At 37.3% G+C, this 23,611-nt stretch overlaps 1 protein-coding gene across 1 annotated transcript in view; it reads left to right on the top strand.

Moving 5' to 3' along the window:
• TM9SF3 (transmembrane 9 superfamily member 3) overlaps positions 1–23,611 on the top strand; it is a 76,625-nt gene that overhangs the window by 9,695 nt on the left and 43,319 nt on the right. Inside the window, exons 2-7 of the mRNA XM_004268392.3 lie at positions 57–252; positions 9,020–9,142; positions 11,512–11,672; positions 12,677–12,754; positions 18,434–18,565; positions 20,385–20,551. Of these exons, the coding sequence (XP_004268440.1) occupies positions 57–252; positions 9,020–9,142; positions 11,512–11,672; positions 12,677–12,754; positions 18,434–18,565; positions 20,385–20,551 (857 nt within the window). The remainder of the gene's footprint in view (positions 1–56; positions 253–9,019; positions 9,143–11,511; positions 11,673–12,676; positions 12,755–18,433; positions 18,566–20,384; positions 20,552–23,611) is intronic.

Here is a 23,611-nt window from a genome sequence, read left to right as displayed (position 1 = left end):
ATTTGAATTAGATTTTTAAAAAACATATTCTTACTTGCTTTTTTTTTTGGTTTCAGTATCAAGATGAAGAGGAAGTTGTCTTATGGATGAATACTGTTGGGCCCTACCATAATCGCCAAGAGACATACAAGTACTTTTCACTTCCATTCTGTGTGGGGTCAAAAAAAAGCATCAGTCACTACCATGAAACTCTGGGAGAAGCGCTTCAAGGAGTTGAATTGGAATTTAGTGGTCTGGATATTAAATTCAGAGGTACGTAAACCTTAATAGTCCTTATGATAAAAGATCGTAGACTGGGGTTTCTCAACTTTGGCACTGTTGACATTGGGGCCAGATAATTATTTTTTTTTGTGGGGGCTGTCCTGTACAGGGTGGGACATTTAGCAGAGTCCCTGGCCTGCACCCACTAGATGCCAGTAGCACTCTCCAGTTGTGACAACTGAAAAGTCTGTAAACATTGCTACTTGCCCTTGGTTGAGAACCACTGCTCTAGACCCTAAAATGTGTTTTAATCTCTAAGTTAAGTGTATTACGTGTAGAAAAGTATATTAGTAACTAACAAAGATTTATTTTGAATATTTATAAAATAATAAAATAAATGATTGTTCATAAAATTACATTTCCTTAACATATTTATTTCTGAAAAGTGTTTTCGAGTAAATCCTTTAAGGATTGGACACAATGTGGTCAGGGAAAGCCTTCATAGATTCCTAATGAGGTAATTTCCAGAGGAGTGGGGATGTAATGGGCTATATGGATACTTAAAAATTATGTGTAAAGCCTCAAATTCAAACTTGTACCATTGGCTCAATGTATTTATCAGTGTTGTATTAATTTATCTTCAGTACCTGTTAGATTAAAATTTTAAGTCAAGGACTTGTTAAAATTGGAAAAATATCCTCCTTATCTATTTATTGTGTAGGTATCTTCTTTGTTATCAGTTCCTGTGAGTGTGTTTAGATTTTTTATTTTTCTCTGTGAAGTTTGTCAGAGTGTGTATTTCCTGCATGGACATTTTTAACCTGGTAAGCAGAAGCTTGAGTAATTGAAGTTTTGGAGGATCTTTGATTAGGTGTCTTGATTTTTTTTTTTTTTTTTGCGGTACGCGGGCCTCTCACTGTTGTGGCCTCTCCCGTTGCGGAGCACAGGCTCCGGACGCGCAGGCTCAGCGGCCATGGCTCACGGGCCCAGCCGCTCCGCAGCATGTGGGATCTTCCCGGACCGGGGCACAAACCCGTGTCCCCTGCATTGGCAGGCGGACTCTCAACCACTGCGCCACCAGGGAAGCCCCAGGTGTCTTGATTTTTGAATAGAGCATGGATCTTATAATCAGAAGCTTTGAATTTCAATTCTATTTCTTTTACTCTATTGATTTTAGTAAAGTTGTTTACTCCAGTTTTGACTTCATTGTCTACATGTATAAAATGAATAGTAACTGACCTCTGATATTTTTAGGCTTTTGGGAGGAGAATGTGAAATGAGATATTTTAAAGATAATATTTTGAAGATAATGTTTAATTTTGATTTGTTAAATTCTATTCTTGTTTTTAGGATTTTTTTTCTTACTGTTGTTGAAAATAGGTATACATATTTACATTTTTTTCCCATGTATTATTTCTTGGGGCTTAATTATAAAATTAAGTTGTAAATTTAAACCACAGTGGCATGGCTTATAACTTCATGAATTATTGTAAACATGCCCTGAGGCTTGTTTTAATTTAATGAGGTAATTTAAATATTTAATTACAGGTAAGGAGAAAAGTTAGACTAGAGTATGTGATCTTTGGGAACCTCAATACTACATTTATTCACATACTCTCTCCTTTTCCATATTTGGTACACATTTCTAGTTTATTAAAAAGGAACCAGAGAGAAAACAGGCAAAAACCCCAAGTCCTACTTTGCTGCTATGGACAGATTTCATCACTTGTTGCAATCCTCACTCTTATTTACTAAAGAAGAGTACTCATTCAGCTGTCTTAACCATTCTTTTATTAGTTTCTTGAGGCTGAGATGGAAAGATTATTTAGATAGAGGGGTATGGTTTTCATGGGCTATAAAAGTGGGATTTATTTTCCTTTCAGACTAAACACCTTTAGATGAAAAGAATCAGAACTGGCCAGATGTTACTCCCTAAGAGTCGGCGGTTCCTTGGAGTCTTGTCAACTCTACACTCCATCATGGATATGCTGCTAAAGGAGCTGCCACGTTAAGTGGTCCAGATGCAGTAGTAAATGCTGATTAGATTTCTCTTTCTGTTGTAGACCCTTGATTACCCCGTTCAAAGATAAAGTTGATTGTGCTTTGAAAAGTGTTTTGTGAGGTTTCCTGGTTGTTCTTTATAGTATCGTAAAATTTTAAAGGTGGGATGCACCTTAGCGATTGTGTCATCTGATTTCCTGTTAGGGAGGCCGAAAGATGAGTTACCCAAGGCGTATCACAGCATACTAATGCTGTGTGGAAACATGAACCCTCTGTCCCTGTGTAAACTGTAGAAATATTTATATTGTTAATCTTTCATCCCTTAAGTATTTGATTTTTAAAGGTTCTTCTGAAGGCATATTCAAGTAAGAAAATAAAATTTTGGAAATATTGTGAAACTAGGAAAAACTATACATATACATACGCACTTAAATATGTGCATACACACAAACACACAACTTTTTTTTTTTTTAACCTAGTGGATTCTGTCAGGCTAAATGGATTAGTATGGTTTTGTAAAATGAAAGTCACTAAATAGACTATTATAGGGAACTAGCAATAGTTTTGAGTCTAATGTAGGATGCCTCAAAAGCTCCCTTTTGAGGTTTTATGCACAACTTTGTTTTTTTCTTCCTAAATGTTTTTATACTATCACTAGACAAAATGCTGCATTGAGAACATTTAGACAAAATTAAATGAAAAGGGCAAACTTAAATTGGATATCTTTCAACCAGACCTGAAATCATTACCCTATAATTTTCAAGGGTACCCCCTGGAATATTGCCATTGTGGAGTGGAAAGAACACGTGTTTTAGAGTCAGAGAGACTTGATGCATCTCAGCTCTGCCTCTGCCTACCTATGTAGTCCTGGACAAAGTATTCAGTCTCTTTGATCTCATTGTCCTCATCTATGAAATGAGGGAAATAATATCCACTTGGTAGAATTGTCATGTTTAAATGAGATAGTGCATGTACATCATTTATCAAAGTTCCTGATAGTTTACATTCAAGAAATGGTTATTGTTATGAATACTAATAGCACATAGTGTGTGTCTGTGCTTCCAACTTGATTTTGTATTAGCAATTATGAAATGTTAAATTAGTTTATTGAGTGTAGGATTTGATTTATCCTCAAGCTGCTGCACTAGCCTGCTGGGTAATTTAGTTACTTCCACTGGGGCAGGGACAGTTGCATTCTTGTTCACTGTTGCATCCTTAGCTATTAAGACATGGTGAGCTCTTAATAAATTGTCTAGCACCTAGTTTGTGCCTACTTGTTCTTTATTATAATTGGTTCATTATGATCATTAGGTGATCTGGAATAGTAATTCCTAAGCAGGGGAGGTCACCACCCAGTCCCTTCCATCTCATTTGAGAATTCTTGCAGTATAATGAAGGATATTAATTGTTGAAAAGTTGACTTCTAGAGGATTCCTTCCTCCCATTTATTTTATTGATCTTCCCTTGAATTTTCTCTTCCTTGAGTATTCCAACTTAACAGAGGGGTGAAATTATTTTGTTAGTATTTCTTCTACTTCTCTAGAGTGAAATGGTAAGTTGAGAGTACTGCAGTTATGTAGATATGCCAAGGGCTGCTTAGAGCCATATGTATTTCTAGTTCAGTGATTCTCAGTCTCGTCTGTTTTCATCCTCGAAATAAGCTTATGGAGGTGTATTATACCTATTTTTCAGATGAGGAAGTTGGGACCCAGAGGCTAAGTAACCTTGTCTAAGGATTCACAGATGGAAAGTGGCGGAGTGAGGATTTGAACCCAGGCAGCCTAGCGTTAAGAGTTTGAGCTTTTAACTACTATGCGGTATTTCCCTCCAGATATCTGGCTGGGTAGTTAAGCTTGATTGCCAAAGGGTGGGGAAAGGGCTTGGGAGGTGGCAGTTCTTTTCATTCAGCCCGAACGAAGATTTTTGCTTAAGGTGAACCCCACCCTGTTTCCAGTCCCTGGATTCTACTATTCCTGCTCTTCCTGATTCTGGAGCCTCTCCGCTGAGTTCTCTAGGGGAAAGTGCCTCTGGTCTGCAGCGGGGAAGTTGAGGAGATTATTCATCTAGCTGTGTGATGGGTGCAGGAGGGGACCTAGGCATCCAACCCCTCCATAAACATATTTTTATACAGTTCCCCTGTGTGTTCAGCCCTACATCTATCTCTCCTCTACCTTTCAACTTCTGTGGTGCCTCCAAGTTCTGAGTGTCTCCTGTGTTCTGTGACAACAATCCTGTTGTCCCTTCTGTTACGGTTTCCTCTGCCTTATTAGTCATTCACCGTCTTCCATTTCCCCAACATTGATTGAAATCTTTTCTCACTGTCTTCTCCTCTTTTTGTCCTTGTGTGCCTACATCCTTTTTATTCCTTTATTGACATTTTAATGGAGTTTCAGGAGGTAAAAGACACTTGTGGTTAATCTGCCTTGTTTAATCGGAAGTCTGGGAACCTGATGCAGTATTTTGTCCTATTGGTTTCAACTGAAGTGTTTTAGCTGGACCAAATAATTTGAATCTTGTATTGAATCTTGACTCTAGATATTTTGAATTCTTGGTATTAGCAATTTTTTAAACTTTGTGCTAACTGCAAATTTGATAAGCATGCTCTTTTTATAAGTTCTTATTTAAACCATTGCTAACATTGTTCTTTTCAGATTGACATCTGCCTTTTTTTTGTTTTCTTTTCAGATTGACATCTGTCTTTTGTTATGTATATATATTTTTTCTGATTTTAACAGTGATATAGGATCAATGTACAAAATTTAGAAACTACAGAGAAGTGTAAAGAATATAAAAATCACCTGGATATAAATACCAGTAACAGTTTCTTCTTTCTTTCTGACCATCTTTACATTCATCCACATTATTTAAAATGTTTAAATATTGGGTTCATGTTCCATATATGATTTTTAAAAATGTATTTAATGAACACTTGTATAGTGTTTATTATGTACCAGATACCATTCTAAGCACTTGCTGGCTCGTTTAATAAGTTATGTATAAATTAGTTTTTACTCTTCTTTTTTTTCCACAACATCTTATCAGCTTGTCCTCATATTGTTAATTACTCTGTTTAAAATATATTTATATAGTATTCTATAACTTGATATTGTAATTTCTCCCCATTTCCCAATGACAAGATATTCATTGTTTTCTTCTTTCTTCCTTTTCTTCCTTGCTTTTGCTTTTTTTTTCTGTTAGAAATAAGAATGCATTTAGCTATACTAGCACATAAGTATTTTAATGCATCTATGAATGTTTCATTAGGTTAAATTGTTAGAAGTAGAATTACTGAATCAAAGGGTATAATCATTTTTAAGGCAGTTCTTGATACGTGTTGCCAAATAGCCATCTAGAAAAAAAATTGTACAGTTTATACTGCCAGCCAGTTTGGTCAGTTAATCAATATTGGTTTATGTAGATGGTTGATTAATTAATGGTGAATATGCCAGTTTTTCCAGTCCTGTAAAAAGTTCATTCAGCAGTTTTGAGAGCTTACTGTATTCCAGAGCCCTGTGGAAGACTCTGGGTATACAGAGTTGAACCAGAAGCTCTGGTGTCAGGGGTCTGTGGACCTCTGGAATTGTACCCTTAATTTTGAGTGATTGTGCATTTTGGGAGGGCAAGGGAGATATCACTTCCATTGGATTCTCAAAGGGGTGTGTGGCTCAAGAAAACTTAACACTGAATATATTGGCACTTTTCGTCCTTAAAACAACTCTGGGAAGGAGATAGCATAGATGTTATCTGTTTTACAGTTGAGGGACCTGAGGTTCTCAGAGGTTAAGTGACTTGCTTTTATTCACAGAGCTAGTAAGTAGTGGAACCCAGACTAAAACCCAAGTTTCTGCCCATTTCTCTGTAGTTTGTCTATAGTGACTTCATGAGAAACTTTGCTAAGTGCTGCTGAATTTGAGGTAGAGTATTTCTGATTTTCCAGTTCAGTAATGCTGTTAAAAGAGAAACTAAACAAAGTAAGGCATGATATGTTCTTAGAGAACTCATGAATAATTGTCACATTCTTTTTTCAGTGCTTTCACTGTCTATTCAGTTGTTAGTCTGGAGTGTTGTTGAGAATTGATGACAGACTTATTGGCATGTTGTTTCCAGAATCTACCCTTGCTTTCTGTTTGAAAAATCAGTATTGACATTTGCCACTTTATAACTTTGGTTTTCTTCTTTTTTCCCTCATAAAAAGTATTTGCACTGGTAAGATATTAATTGCATCCCCTTCAGGATTCATAGGTGTGTATTTCCTGTGAGAAGGGTATGCCCTATTGTAATTTTAAAGTAGTGATTTGTGGTAATAGATTTTCAGATCGTTTTCCAGTCATGTAGAATGCTGAGTGGTGATTTGGTATACTCAGGCACTTACATTCGTTATCTTCAAAGCGGCTCCCTCCTGAGAGAAGTGCTTTTTCAGTTGAGCAACCAGGCTCTTTAATTATTTGTGATGTTTGTATTTGCTTACATGCCTGCAAGAGGAATTTCATTAAAATATGACCAACCCAGGCCCTTATTATAGCCTTCCATAATGATGTTTTCTCTTTTACCACAACATTTCTTTTCTAGGTTTTGTATTAGTGAAAGATATTCTTCAAGACTTCTTTGTCAATCCTTCTGAGATACTCAGCTCAAAAATTTCATTTGTTTATATTGGCATTTTGTCCTTACACACAGACACACACACCATTCACACACAGATGCATGTATATGTGCATACTCTGATGTACTTAGTGACTTCCTTTGCCAAATAAATGGAAAATTATGCTCTTAAAATTTGTTAAAATATTTTATTTGTTTAATGCCTGCTCTGTGCAGCGTACTGAAACAGGCATAGCTGGAGCCAAAAAGTTTATGATCAGTTATAGACATAGCTCTCAAGACCTAATGGTCTTTTTGAGGAGCTAAGATACTGTTGTGAGGTTGTGCGCGGTGTAGGCCTAGGTGCCATAGGAGATATGGAGAGAAAGCCATGGGACTTCAGTGAAGGGGGCAGGCTGTGTGGTGAGAGGAGTGAGGGTTGGGGAATCAGGGATTACTCTGGGGGACAGGGTAAGGCATGGGAAAGATTTTAGGATGGACATGTGAGGTGGGGTTTACTGCACAAACAACAAACCCAGCGGCCAAGGGAGCACAAGGTGTGTGCGAACTGCAGGTGGCTGAGTCTGGTTAGAGTATAGGGAGAGAGGATGGTGGAGAGTGGGGAAAGAGAGAGTTGAACTAAAGTTCAGACTGTAAGGAACGGGTAAATGTCATATTGCATATCTCAGAACTTCATACAGGAAACTGCTGTATTATTAATGACAGTTATCAGTGAATGTCTGATTGTGACAGCAAGGAGTTTGGTGGCTTCGCAGAGGTAGCTGTGAGTTCTCCCACGCCACTGTGGCCATTCGTTGCTGCTCAACCTGGACCTTCCTTTGGTTCTTGCTCTCTCCTCTGTAGCTATAATTTCCTGTTGCCAGTTCTAGCTCCTGCTGTAGGCATCCTTTGTAGTAATCTCTCTCTTAATTCTCCCTGCCTTCTCCTCTGCTCAGCCTCAGTTTTTGCCATTATGAAAACCCTAAATTTCTTGCTGCCTAAAAATGGCCTGGGTAGAAAGAAAATATGTGTGGAAGCCATTGTTGTTGGATACAAAGCAGTTTTCTTCTCCCACTGGGATAGAGAATTTCCCTGTCCCTCTTTCATGGGACTTCAGTGTTTCCTGCCATCTTTGGTTTTGTAGTTTTGGGGTGTCCACTCTGGGCTGAGCAATAATAAGCTATTCTCTCTGTTGAGAACTGGGGAAACGTGGTGGTGTCTGGAGTTATACGTCAGATTGTTATTTCTCGTAGAAACAACATTATAGATGGCTTTTAATTATAGTTTGGCTGCAATTTATATTTAAGTTGTTTTAATGAACATTTGGGAAATTTAACATTGTTTCTTGGAGGAAGTTGTATTTCATGTTTTAAATAACCAGTATTATTAGTACAGGAGAACTTAAGCATCTGTGCTTTTCATTGTTGTTGTTAAGATTGATTTCTCTTTTTTTTTTCCTAGTTGCTTAAGTAACATACAAAAACAGTTCAGTCCTTTTGATGGACATCTAGAGTGCTTTTCAGATTTTGCTTTGTTTTATTTAGAAACTAATGATCCTAAGCACATTTTTGAAAGGTTTATAAGTTAGAGACCATCTGAATATTATTTTCAGATAGGAGTATTTTTAAAAGCAGTCAAGAGTGGAAATGACTCATCTCCAGGGAACTTTTGGGTAATTTATAAACAGTGATGCCTGCTAGATAGAGGTTTGCCTTTTAATCTTCTGAATTATGAAGAGTCACTGGGATTCCTCTTAGAATCTGTGGCCTCCAGTGACTTGCACTTCCAAGAATGTTCAAATGAATATTTATCTCAGAGATCTCATAGCTAGAAATTGTTAGCTCTATTTAAGATCATATTCTTGAGTTTTTGTATGAAGTGAAAACTTTCCTATGTGTTTTAAGCTTTTTCATTTCTGTTTTTAAATCAGTTTATTCATTTTAAAGTTACTTTGTAAATGTTCTGTATAATTTTCTTTATATAAGAGATTCTTTCTTCACTTAGTGAGATAATCTTTGAAAGTAAAGATGATTAAAATTCTTTTATTGTGAGCAATCTTAAACATACACAAAAAAGGAAAAGAATTGTATACTGAATCCATATATATATATCACCGAGATTCAACTATTATGAGTAGAAATTTTAACTTCAGGAAATGTTGGCTTTTTTGTGTGTTATTCTTCCTGTAACTATTTTGCAAATGAGCGTACTGATTTGCAATTTTTATTTTATGCAGATGATATGATGCCAGCCACTTACTGTGAAATTGACTTAGATAAAGAAAAGAGAGATGCATTTGTGTATGCTATCAAAAATCACTACTGGTACCAGATGTACATAGATGACTTACCAATATGGGGTAAGTATTGTATGTTATTTTTAAAGTTTGGGGAATATTTGCATAATAAGCAAGATTTATGTAATGACTATTCAGGTGATTGTACACTGAATCAATAAATGTGTTTTCACTGTTTTCCACAGAATGATTTTAACATCAATTTTATGGTTTCCTGTTACTTGAAGGGTTTTTGACATTGCCAAACTTTACATGAAAATCCCTGAAAATATAACTTTTATACAGTGTAACTTTTCATATTCAAGAGGTCAAAAGGTGCTTTGAACAATCCAAAATATTCCCCCTCTCTCCATTTTTCTCACATCTTATTTTGACTTATTTTATCAAATAACAATGAAAGGGACTGAATAGGATCTTAAAGTTATATTCTGGCTTTCTCTCATGTGGGACTGTGGTAGTATGGTTTTTAGATATAATAGTCTCCTGAATGACTTGTTTTGCTAGTTCCTATGTTATTTTCCAAAAGTCTATTATGTTTAAAATTTTAAAAACTTTTTTATGTTTTATGTCCTTGTTCATCTGTGTTAATGGAGAAGAACAATGCAGTAGTTAATACCAACTTATTCATAATCCAAACATTGTTTGTGCTGGGCTTGATTAAATTACTTAATATGCAAAGCAAAGCCAGCTATCACAGCCAGCATGTTTGATCACATTTTTCTCTTAATGGCTTGTTGTTGTTGTTTTTGTTTTTTGGTCTTTGGACACTTGTTCTTATATATAAATAACATATAATTAATATTCTAATTCTTAAAGTTATTAGCAGACTACTGTATTCATGAACAGCAAACTGAAAGACTGAACATATCAGCCCAGAGTTTAATATGGTACTAAGATGGAATTTATAAGAAAGTTAATATCAAGATATAATTGTATGCATCGTCATTACTGTGTTACATGTTAATTAGGTATAAATAGTAAGCATTTCATGTAAATGACTGTAATTAGTATAACAGACATTTCTGTGATTGGCTCTGAGGGTAGTAGGAAGATATGCTGAATATTCGCTGAAGACTTCTGAGCCTGTAGTTTTAGGAGAACCCACATTAATCTGGGTTTTCTCTTTTTTTGGTGAGAGAGCAGGTCTTTTGCATTGCTTATGCGTTTCATGTCTAGAACCTTAGGTTTTTTCCGTCATTTCTGTGGGCCTCCATAAGCAACATGGCAGCGGTGCTTTCCTGTCTTAACATAAATCTTTTTTAGCTCTGGGTTTCTGCCATGTTTAGGACAGATACTTTTGGATGTCCTAGAATGTCTGAACCATGGGAAACCCTGTCAGAAAAAAATCTTTATCTGGCTTTTCTTGGGATAAAGGTTTCAGAGTCTTTTAAATGTCATTTAGAGAGAATAGTTTCCTATTTGGTATAATTATGTCTCCACCCTCAGAGTTTTCAGAGTAGATGGGTAAATAAACTTTGGTGAAATTAAAATTAGAAGGATTTTATTATCCCTCTACAACCTCAAACAAAGTGAAACTGTATTCCTTGAACTTGTACGAATTAGAACAACTTTGGTTAATAAGCAAATAATTCTTAATAAGAAATGATCATTTTTTTCCCACTAATGCTTTTCATGAGTTGCACTGACCGTAGAGGGAAGGCCCAAGGAGTAACTTTTAGAGCCTAAGGTGCTAATGAATATATAGGCTTGGGTAGGGAACATTGGATAAATAGCTGACAGTATGAGGGCACGAGAGAGACATCCTCAGGTACTACCTACTCCCTTGTTTGAGTCTTCTCCTTCAGTATCCCAAATTGTGATCAAAATGATCATTTTAACTTTTGCCTCATTACCATTTATTTTCAACTCTCCTTTCATTTTGTTGAATTCCCAGGGATAAGTCCAATGCTTGAGGTATAAAGGGGAGGCGTTTTAAGTTTTGGTACCCACTATACACATATGTGCAGCTTACTAGGAATGGGTTGATCATAGGTTATTAGAGAAAGTACTGGACTAGACCTCTGGAGACCTTGGTTTTAATTTTAGTTTGAGCTCGAAACTGAGAACCTTGCCAGATAGTGATATAGTGCTCCCTGAAATTTTGAGATACTAAGGAATATAAACTACACAGTCATGATTATTACAATGAAGGTGATACTAATGACAGAGCATGAACTTTGAGGATCAAATTAGTGATAGGTTATGCTGAGCTGTGCATCACTTTTTTTACCATGGTGTGAAAATAGTTTTGTGTTTGCCAAGTAGTTAACAAAGAGAAGTCCAGCCGGTACCTTTTCATTGTTCTAACCATGAGGAATAATGGTAGTATTGCTTTTTTATAAAAATCTTTTTTAATGAGCTTTTAGCTTCTAATGTATTTTAAATACTAAGTGATATTACATACCTTGTGTGAAGTGTTATTTCTTTTGAAGGTATTGTTGGTGAAGCAGATGAAAATGGGGAAGATTACTATCTTTGGACCTATAAAAAACTTGAAATAGGTTTTAATGGAAATCGAATTGTTGATGTTAATCTAACTAGTGAAGGAAAAGTGAAACTGGTTCCCAATACTAAAATCCAGATGTCATATTCGGTAAGTATTAAAATAATTGTATACAGGAAGCAGTATTTGTCACTTAATATCAACAATTAAGTATGTTTTACAACTTTAGTAATTGAAATTGTAGCTTGAAATGGGATGCAACAGAATATTATTAATGTATGTAAGTAAGCCTCCTAAAAGCAGGGAGGTTTACTTAAGGTCTGTAGTATTAGATACCTGTTATGCATTGGCAGGACCTTCCATTTGCTTCAGCAAACTTTACCATTATAACTGGGCAGTTAGCTAACCCAGCCATGTGTTTTCATGGTTACTTTTTAGATTACATTACTCCTTGTTTCTCTTTCCTTTTTACTGTTGAAGATTAAGAGATGATGCCATGTTGAAAATTTCTGGATGAGTATAGTTTACCATATTTTGCTTTATCAGGTGGAATAAGATACTCCTGCAGAGTAAGAGCTTGTCAGAGCCCCTTGCAACTGTCAAGTTAATTCTGTTAGGATTAAAAGTAGTGGAAAGAAGAGAAATCCGACGTAGGTAGCCTCTCTTTTCAGTAGTTTTTTTCCAGGTAACTGGAATGAATCCATTGCTGGTAGACAGTTTTGAAAGTTTTTCAAGCTTTGGGCATATGTACCTAGGGCAAATAATATTTGCATAACCGTACTTATAAAGAAACATCATTGTAATAAAACTAATGCAATCTAAAGTCAAAGATGTACAGATTCTTATTTTATTTGGTCTGTTTAATTGAGTTGTTATCACATTTATGAGGTCAGAGAATGTAAGTCAGCAACAGTTAATAGTCCTTGAAAACTGAAATGATCCCTCTAAGTCATAAGTTTTGTTAATACACAGAGAGGAAAGTTGGCTAGTTTTTTTAATCATGTATTTCAACTTCTCAAATTGGTAGTAACTTTCTACTATTTCTCTAGTATCTTATTCTAAGTGTGTAAATCTTTTCAAATTTTGCTCAGAGTTTTTTTTATCAGATTATTGTTTACTGGCTTTGATTTTCAAATGAAGAAAATTTTTTTCAGGTAAAATGGAAAAAGTCAGATGTAAAATTTGAAGATCGATTTGACAAATACCTTGATCCATCCTTTTTTCAACACAGGGTAGGTAAATTGTGTATTTTAAGACGTTCAGTATGTGCTTCAGTCAGTTAAACAATGAGCATCTGCCACGTATAGGGCACTGGGCTAGGGTTGTGGATCTCAAAGATTTAACGAAGGCTGATTTCAGATGTGAGCTCAGAGTCATAAGAGTGATAGAGAGTTTTAGAGGAGCAGTCAAAAGCTCCCTTCATCATGCCTGGTTTAAACCAATGAAGAGATACACAAGGAAGAATACAGCATATGGGAAGCCAAGATACCACTTTTATTGCTAATGAGGCTAATACTGGAGAATGTGGCTGTAACTGTGGTCAAGTGGGCTTCTTAATATTGAAACTCAGAATTGGAGAAACTTACTACACTCAGACAGTGCTGGACTGTTTCAAGTTTTCCTCCCTGGGTGCCTGTGTGTGTAAAAATTACAGTGTGGAGAAACAGAGCAGAATGTATGCATCCTCCAGGGAGGAATGAATACAAGAGTGGAGTGATACCAGGAGTTTCTGCCAGGGGAAATCCTTCCACATACAAAGAAACACCAAGAATGGAAAGATGCCTCCCACCCCCGCACCTGCAGGTATACACTGGATCTCAGATCCTTAGTCTAGTGGCATTGCTGCTGGTTTTGTACAGATAGCTTTGGTTATTTTTAGCAAAAAACAGATTTTATTTTGGTTGTTCAACTCCTTCAAGGATGGACCTGAAAAAACTACAAGGTATAAGGGGATATATCCATTCTTCTGACTTTCTTCCTGACTTGCCTCTTCTATCTTTTGGACTGAAATCCTGAAGTTTATGAGTCACCAATTTTTGAGATGGCTTATAAGTTTTTTTTGTCTCAGAGTTATATCATTGCAGCCAGTTTCCACCTTTAGACTCCACCAGAACCTGTTACTACTTCTAATCTTCCACAGGGTCCTAGGAGAAAAAAATGAAGCTCTTTGAGGTTTAGCCCCTACTGAAAGATTTAGTGCGCTACTCCTGGAGCTATGATTCCCTCCCCCACCCTCCCAGGGCTTTTCCTCAGATTTAGCGCTCAGGCAGTCCTGAACATGGTAGTCCATTTAAAGATATAGGCACAAATAACTTCAACTTTAAGTAGCATTTGAGAATATGAGGGCTTCCAACTGACATTCCCTACCAGAACACCTGGGTCTACTTGCTTCTAGTCTCATGGGGTAGTGACAACTTGATGGAAAGGCTGCCTTTTGGCATTTTCACTAGTAGAACTGTATACCATATATATATATTTTTTTACCATATATATTTTTAAAACAAATATTAATCGAGCACTTGCTGTGTGTCAGGCACTGTGCTCAGTAAGTGGAATACATTAGAGAATGAATGTCAAAGATCCATGCCCTCTTGGAACTTACATACTAGTGGGGGAGACATGCAGTAAACATAATAACTAAAATGTATAGTATGTTGAAAAATGTGTACATGGAAAAATAAAAAAGAGCAGTTGGGTAAGAGTGCTGTGGATAGAGCAAGTTGTAGTTTTGAGTATGGAGGACAGGGTAAGCCTCTGAGATGGACTTCTGAGCAGAAGCTTAAAGGAGTTGAAGGAAATAAGGAATGTGGCCATCTGGAGAAAGAGTATTCCAGGCAGAAGGACCACCATGGAAAGGCCTGTTAGGTGGGAACATGCTTGGTGTGCTTGAGGAATAGCAAGGAGGCCCATATGGCTGGAGCAGAGCAAGGGGACGAGAAGTAGGAGAGGAAGTCAGAGAGGCAGCAGGAGCCAGATCATCCATGGCCACTTTAAGGACTTGGAGTGCAAAGGGGGCAGGATAGTGTTTTCAGCAGGGTAACGGCAGATCTGACCTCTTCTTAAAAAGGGTCTTTCAGGTTGTGATGTTGAAAATGGGTGGTGTGGGAAACGGGGAGTAGCAGGGTTACCACTGGAGAGGCTGTCGCATTAATGCAGATAAGAAGTAAATGTGGCTCAGACCAAGGCATAGCAGTGGAGGTGGCGAGAAGACGCCAGATTGTGAACGTATTTTGAAGGTAGAGCCAGCATGATTTCCTGATGGATAGAAAGATAAAGAAAGTTTGAGAAAGACTCCACAGTTTTTGGCCTGAGCATCTATCAGAGTGGAACTGCTGTCAGTGGGGTGGAAAAGCTGTATTTGGAGAGTTGGAGGGGAAGATCAGAGTACAGTTTGGGACATGGTGGTTTTGAAGTGTCTGTAAGATATCCAGAGATAATGACCAGCTAGTTGGATATATCATCTGGAGTTCAAAAGAGAGGCCTACAAATTTTGTAGCCATTGGCATATAAATAGTATTTAAAGCTGCGAGACTGAGTGCAATACCAAGGAAGAGTATGTATGGGTAGAAGAGGACTAAGGACTGAGCCCTGGGAGCAGTAGTATAAGTTCAGGGAGAAAAGGAGAAACCAGCTAAGGGCCCTGAGGAGATATTGGTAAGGTATGGGGCAAAAAAAAGATTGTGTGGTATCTTGGAAGCCAAGAGAGGGAAGTCTGTCACCGAGGATAGAAAGATTAGTTCTGAATTGCTGCTGATGGGTCAGGTAAGATGAGTACTGAAAGTACGTGTTGATTCATCTGGGGTCATCACTGAACTTGACAAAGAGCAGGTTTGGTGTAGTGGTGGGGCAAAATCTCAACAGAGCTGGTCTAAGAGAGAATGGGAGGAGAGGAATTGGAGGCAGCAAGTTTGCTACTAAAGGGAGTGCAGAAATGGTGTAGTAGCCGGTAGGAAAGATGGAATCAGGAAGGGGGTGGGGGTTCGTTTTTTGGGTTTTTTTTTTTTTTTTTTTTGAAATGTAAGAAAAATATGTTTGTTATGTTGATGGGGTTCAGTAGAGAGTACAAAACTGATGATTCAGGAGATTGGGGAGAATTACTGAAGCATTTTCCTTGAGTAGGCAGGAGTGGATGGGATCTACTGTGTAAGAGTTGGGATTGTTTCTAATACAGTGGCTACAAACATAGACTTAGGAGCCCCAGCTGGATACAGACTCTGTCTCTGCCATTTACTGTAACTGTGGTCAGATGACTCAGTTGTTTAGCTTCTTTTCAGTAGTGAAGCAGGGGTTATACTTCCTTGCAGAGTTGTGAAATTCCATTTGACAGTGCATATAAAGCACCTGGTTCAGTGTTTCCAGAGCAGGTGCTCAGGAAGAGGCAGCCCTGGTGGTATAGTTAGGTAATCTCCAGTGTTCTAACATTTATGACAAACCTGGGGTGCTGCTTTCGGATTAGCAACACTAGGGGTGCTGGAGTCAGCAGTTCATAGGGTTAGTAACCCCTCTGTGACATCTCATTTCTTTATTGTTTTAAAGAAATATTTCCCTTGGTTAATAACTTCAGAATCATGCAACATTTTATAATTTGGGGGATAAAGGAATATTATAAAATGTCAGGTTAGTACATTAGTACTAACTAATTAGTAGTACATTATAATCGGTATTAGTTTAATGTTTGTATATTAGATTAGAAGATAGAGAGCTTTGCTAGAAAGTTTTGCATTTTGGGGTGTATCTTTCTTATTACTAAGTAGTAACTATATAAACCTTTTTCTCTTCAAAAATTTGATAAATTGACTGAAAAGAGATATGAGTTTTATATATATGTGTGTATATATATATGTATATATATGTAAATTTTTTTCTCTCTTGTCCTTTTCTGGGTCATTAATTTCCCAGATTAGAAACAAAATCAAACCTTTGGAAAAGCCTATTATTATAGACTGCATTTATAAATCTTAAGTGATACTTTTGTGATAAACTTAAATTTATACAACCCTTTTTGGTAAATATTTCAAAATATAATGCATTCATTATTTCCTTTATAATTTCAATAGGTATTTAATAAATAAATTGTTGAATGAAGGAAGAAATGACCTTATGAAGAGGCAGAGGCAGTTGACTGCCCCTTGTTTTTCAGGGGAAGCCATAGTTTATCAGTTGCCTGAAGCCTCAGGGTGGATAACAGCCAGTACTGCTTTTCACTCTAGTGCACATGCTCAGCATGTTAGCCCAAGTTAAAATCTAATTAAAATCCTAATTGTATAGAACAGTACCTCCTTCATGTTAAATATTCTATGTATCTGTAGAAGTTTAGAGCAGGAGAATATCTGTGAATAATTAAAATATGTGTATGAGAGGTTTTATGGAGGACAGGGGTTTTGAGTTGGGTTTTAAATTGTAGATAGAATTTACAAAGGTAGATAGAAGTGGGTCCCATGTGAGAAGAAATTCTGAGAAGGATACAGAGGTGGAAGTGAATAAGCTGTACTTTTGGGTCATTGAGGAACGGTAGGCCTGATTGGAATATAAGATACAGTGGAAAGAAAGGTTGGCTAGTTAAGCTGAGGTGGCCATCTTACAAGGGGTACAGAATATTAGGGAAAATAGTTTAGGTTTGTTATGTGAGAAAATAGGGAATGTCACTGTAAGTTTTAGAATAGAGAAGTGATACATGAACATGATGTTTCAGAAAGATTTGCTGGATAAGCTTTTGTCGGATAAATTGAAAGGAAGGAGAAAGACCAAACATAAACGTCATCAACTAGGAGGCCATTAGAGCTATCAGGTATGAGGTGATGGCATGGAAATAGAGAGGAAGGGAAAAATAAATGAAATTGAGAGAGAAGAGAAATTTTGGAACTATCCATAAGGAAATTTTGGGAATTAAAATATAAAGGAATTATTGGACAGTGCCACAGACAGTTGAAGTCAGCTGTGCTGAATCTGGACATAATTTTGTGACAAATGTGTGGGTAAAATCAAAGTCAAGAGCCTTGGGGGCATTGAGAAACTATGGGGTACCTCAGAGTTCTCTGTACCATGGATAGCTGCTTTGGAGAGGAGTGCATGATGGTGGCGGCAGGGTGGAGAGGATGAACTGGAAGCAAGTGAAGCAGGTCATTCAGGAAGGTGGCCTAAGTTCATGGTGGGCAGCTATGATGGTTTAGTCTTATAATTTTTTTTTTGCGGTACGCGGGCCTCTCACTGTTGTGGCCTCTCTCGTTGCGGAGCACGGGCTCTGGACGCGCAGGCTCAGCGGCCATGGCTCACGGGCCCAGCCGCTCCGCGGCATGTGGGATCCTCCCGGACCGGGGCACGAACCCACGTCCCCTGTATCGGCAGGCGGACTCTCAACCACTGCGCCACCAGGGAAGCCCTAGTCTTATAATTTTAAAGACGTTTTCAGGTAGTTGCTTAGTTAGAGGGAAGGGAACTAATATTTATTATTTACTGCTCTGTGCCAGACATGGTGCCATACAGTTTATATATGTATTAAACCATACAAATCACTTACGATATAGTATTATTTCCTTCATTTTTGATGTAGGAAAACTGGGGTCAGGGCCTGTGTTAAAATTCAGACCTGTTTGACTGCAAAACCCATGTTCTTTCTCTCTAATGCTGAATAGCATATTCTATGCGGCCAAATTATATTTTATTTGTACAATAAAGTTGATTGTGATAATCCGTGTAAACAGTATCATACTTTTAATGCATCTAAAGCTGAAAGAAAGCCAATCCCTTTGATTACTCTTTCCCAGTATATCTTAGTTTTGGATTTTCATGTAAAAGTTTTTAGAAGACTTTTGTGGGGTTTTTTTGCATTAACATCCCATTGTCCTCATGAAACCTATGAATTTTGTAACTGGTATTTCAAGTAAGTAATATTTTATTTTCTGTTATTTTAGATTCACTGGTTTTCAATATTCAACTCCTTCATGATGGTTATCTTCTTGGTGGGCTTAGTTTCAATGATTTTAATGAGAACTTTAAGAAAAGATTATGCCCGGTACAGTAAAGAAGAAGAAATGGATGACATGGTAAGCAAACATTTTACATTGTATTTATAAAATAATTTAACTTAGTGTTATTGAATGTTGGAAGCAAGTCCATAATCCTGAGGTCAGATGAGCTTTAGAATTCAGAATTTTCAGGTTTTAGGAAGGTAGAAAACTCCATGAGGGGTCTCTAATTAAATATTTTAATGTTTTTACGTGCCGTGATTACATGTCCTATAATCAAATATATTAATGTGTTTTCAGCAAAACATATGAATGTTCACCCTAAGTGGGATAAATAAACAGTATAAATAACCTCTTGTTAGTTCGCTCCAAGATTTGCCACCAAATAAGGATATGTCAAACTTGTGAGGCAGACTTTTCACTTTTCAGAGCTTTTGATTTCAGAATTGCAGCTAGGAGGTCGTAGACTTGTATTGGTATCTTTCTAATGCTGTTAAGTATTGCATAAAATTAAGGGAGTAGGTGGAAGGATTGATTTACATTTAGTTTAATAGGTTCAAAGGGGAGGGTTGTTTCTAAATTATTTTTACTAAATTGTTGAACAGTGTCGTAAATGAGGAAAAGTGGTGTTTTTTTGTTTTTAATTTTTTTGGCTGCACAGTGTGGCTTGCAGGATCTTAGTCCTTGACCAGGGATTGAACCCGTGCCCTCAGCAGTGAAAGCTTGGAGTCCTAACCACTGGACTGCCAGGGAATGTTAATGGCTATTCTTTTTTTTTTTTCTAATTGAAGTGTGGTTAATTTATAATGTTGTGTTGGTTTCAAGCGTACAGCAGAGTGATTCAGTTGTTAATGGCTAGTCTGTGTAGATATGCTCCATCATTAAATAAGTTTGGAAAACAGTTAAACAAATTAAAATTTTAATATGCTCATGTGTATTGTGAAGTATCAGAGGGTAGATGAAATATTTGGTGCTTCTCAAACATAGCTGACCAGGACCCCCCCACCCCCCGCCAAGGCCAAAAAAACCACAAAGATTATCTTGAGGGACTGATATTTCTTAAGAAACAGTGTTTTGGATATTTGCTTACTTGGGTTGAAAAGGCAAAATTGAATCCTTTTTAAAAAATGCTATAGACAGTTAAATGATATTTAACTATTTGATATATTCCCTGTGTATTTTCTTAGGCTCCAGGCTATAAGGGAGATTTCTGCATTGCTAGGGCATCTAGTACTGTTTTTTGTTTTTTGTTTTGTTTTGTTTTTGCGGTATGCGGGCCTCTCACTGCTGTGGCCTCTCCCGCCGTGGAGCACAGGCTCTGGACGCACAGGCCCAGTGGCCATGGCCCATGGGCTCAGCCGCTCCGCGGCACGCGGGATCCTCCCGGACTGGGGCACGAACCTGCGCCCCCCGCATCGGCCAGCGGACTCCCAACCACTGCGCCACCAGGGAAGCCCTCTAGTACTGGTTTTAATCTTCTTCAGTTTTGCTCTCCACCTGGCCCCCACTCATATGTGAGCCTTAGTCATGACGTAAAGGTCAAGAGTAGTGTCTGAAAGTAACATTCAGAGAGCCATTGGGCTTTTCTCCCAGTTTGACCATTTCTTTTTGCACCTAGACCTTTTCTTCTTCCATTCTTTGAGATTCTCTGAGTACAACCAGGATCCATCTTCCTGAGCCTCAGTAATATTACAGCACTTTAACATTATAAGTTATTAAGGCAGAAATTATTTTAAATTTGAACAAATGTCTTTTCTTGATATTTTGAAACCCTTTTAATACCTTTAAGTTTGTAGTGAGGGAACTTACGACTGTAATTGTAAATTTTTACCTATTTTATGTATTTTAATTTCATTCTGAATTATTTTCTTTTCTCTCAACATATATATGTATATAGGATAGAGACCTAGGAGATGAGTATGGATGGAAGCAGGTGCATGGAGATGTATTTAGACCATCAAGTCACCCGCTGATATTTTCCTCTCTCATTGGTTCTGGATGTCAGATATTTGCTGTGTCTCTCATTGTTATTATTGTTGCAATGATAGAAGATTTGTATACAGAGTAAGTTCATGTGCTTAACTTTATTACTTTTTTGTTGTTCTTGAACAGTTTTAATAATTGGAACCTTTAAGTCAATCATAATTAAATACTTGCTGATTTCAATTATCTTAGAATTTAAATAGCCTAAATATCATTATTGCAAATAAATAATGAGCAGTATTCTTTAGCTGTAAGTATATTTTTCTGTTATATCCTAAAATTATTAACCTTACTGAACATTTTGGTTGGTTATAAAGGTTATATTCCATTAGAGGTATGAGCAGAATTAGTTACAAATCAGAGTTGTTTGACAAAGTGAATAGGCACTTTTTTGAAATCTGAAGATCCAATTAGATCTTTATAAGAAACGCACAAGGATTACACATTTACTGAGTTAGTACTTCACATCTGCCTCCAAAACTTGTAGACTCTACAGACAGAAGAAAGCATTGTAAATAACAGTAAAAAGAGTGGTGGAAAAGGCACATGAGGATAGAAAAATAATTGAATGACTTTTTATCATATCTTTACATGGTTTTCTGGTACATTTTTTCTTTGAAAACAGAACCAGTTGCAAGAAATTCTTTTTTTTGATAAATTCATTTATTTTTGGATGCGTTGGGTCTTTGTTGCTGCACGCGGCTTTCTCTAGTTGCAGCGAGTGGGGGCTACCCTTCATCGCGGTGCGTGGGCTTCTCACTGCAGTGGCTTCTCTTGTTGCAGAGCATGGACTCTAGGCACGTGGGCTTCAGTAGTTGTGGCAGACGGGCTCAGTAGTTGTGGCTCATGGGCTCTAGAGTACAGGCTCAGTAGTTGTGGTGCATGGGCTTAATTGCTCCGCGGCATGTGAGATCTTCCCAGACCAGGGCTCGAACCTGTGCCCCCTGCATTGGCAGGTGGATTCTTAACCATTGCACCACCAGAGAAGTCCTGCAAGAAATTCTTGATGTGAGGCCTTTAGATCATAAAAAAAAGTTGTACATTTACCAAGATCTCAAGTCCCTATTTAGTAGCACTATAACCTTGTGCTCAGAGAACCATGACCTCAGCAAAGCAAACATGCTCTGAGCCTGGGGTATAGATGCCACCCCATTAAGTCCTCAGTCAGAATGACACTTGTCCCCAGTTACATCTCGTACCTCTGTTTCAGTTCATGATGCCTTCTTGCTTAAATATGCTTGGCATTTGGTGGACAAGCAGTAAATTGTTTTGCTGCAAGCATGGCTCTTTAGCTGTATATTACATATTTAACTATATTAACTTGCTGTTTTTTCCACTGGACAGTAAGCTCCTTGAGAGCAAGGACTGGGTCTTATCTTTGCATTCTGAGAGTACCTCAAGAACTTCGTATATGCAGGGTACTCAATCAGTGCTTGTTGAACTGCAGTGAATGTGTATTAATCAACAAAGTTATTTCTCTGTAGTTTCTGTCATATTTCTTTAATATAACCTTTGTAATTTATTTACCGCATGAACCTTAAAATAATTGGCCAAAACCTAAACTTCAGTGTTCTGGTAGGTAGTTCTTATTTTAGGATATAATATATTTCAAATGAAATCCCAAATTCAAGAAAAGCATTTCAAATCTTTCAAGAAGTCATGCTTTACATTAAATACTGGATTAACTGCATCACTACGGAATTGACACTGACTGTATACTCACAGTCTTTTTTTTTCTTGAATTTTATTTATTTTTTATACAGCACGTTCTTATTAGTTACCCATTTTATACATATTAGTGTGTATATGTTAATCCCAGTCTCCCAATTCAGCCCACCACCATCACCACCCCCCGCCACTTTCCCCCCTTGGTGTCCAGAAGTTTGTTCTCTACATCTGTGTCTCTATTTCTGCCCTGCAAACTGGTTCATCTGTGCCATTTTTCTAGGTTCCACATATATGTGTTAATATACGATATTTGTTGTTCTCTCTCTGACTTACTTCACTCTGTATGACAGTCTCTAGACCCATCCATGTCTCTACGAATGACCCCATTTTGTTCCTTTTTGTGGCTGAGTAATATTCCATTGTATATATGTACCACATCTTCTTTATCCATTCGTCTGTCAGTGGGCATTTAGGTTGCTTCCATGACCTGGCTATTGTAAATAGTGCTGCAATGAACATTGGGGTAGTAATTCTTTTTGAATTACGGTTTTCTCTGGGTATATGCCCAGTAGTGGCATGCTGGGTCATATGGTACTTCTATTTTTAGTTTTTTAAGGAACCTCCATACTGTTCTCCATAGTGGCTGTATCAATTTACATTCCCACCAACAGTGCAATAGGGTTCCCTTTTCTCTACACGCCCTCCAGCATTTGTTGTTTGTAGATTTTCTGATGATGCCCATTCTAACTGGTGTGAGGTGATACCTCATTGTAGTTTTGATTTGCATTTCTCTAATGATTAGTGATGTTGAGCAGCTTTTCATGTGCTTCTTGGCCATCTGTATGTCTTCTTTGGAGTAGTCACAGTCTTATAAGTTAGTAGTGGGTAACCTCTCCTAGAATCCAAGTTTTTGCTTTGTTCCTTCTGAAACGTTAGGGTTACAGTGTTGGCAATTCATTTTTTAATTCCGAAGCTGTTCTGCTTATAGACCTTCAGCTTTTAGAAATAAGAAACCGCATCTAATAGATGGTATTAGTAGGCAAGTCATGCATTGTTATTTTAGCCTGTCGTTATTATTGATAGTTGTTCTACGTAGTGCTTATTTGAAGTGAACATAATTAATCATTTACATGGTAAGTACTACAGCTGTGAGTATTATTATATCAGTATTATTATGATATGATATCAGTATTATTATGATATCAAAATGACTAACATTATTGAGGTTCCGTGTTAGGAGCTTTATGCTCATTAGCTCATTTAATCCTCACGTCAGCCACGTAAAGGGACTATTTTTATCTGCATCCCACAGATGAGAAGAGTAAAGCTCAGGGAGGTTAAGTAATTTGAGTAAGATCACACAGCTATTAGTAAAGGGTGTTAGTAAGCTGGGATTTGAACCTAGGCACTCTTACTCCAGAATGTGTCTCTTAATTTTCTGGGCTGTAGAAATGAAGATAGAGATAGTAAAAA

The sequence above is a fragment of the Orcinus orca genome, chromosome 14 (assembly GCF_937001465.1).
Source record: "Orcinus orca chromosome 14, mOrcOrc1.1, whole genome shotgun sequence".
Lineage (NCBI taxonomy): Eukaryota > Metazoa > Chordata > Mammalia > Artiodactyla > Delphinidae > Orcinus > Orcinus orca.
The sequence above is the reverse complement of the archived record's forward strand: the minus strand, read 5'-3'. Positions and strand labels throughout refer to the sequence as shown.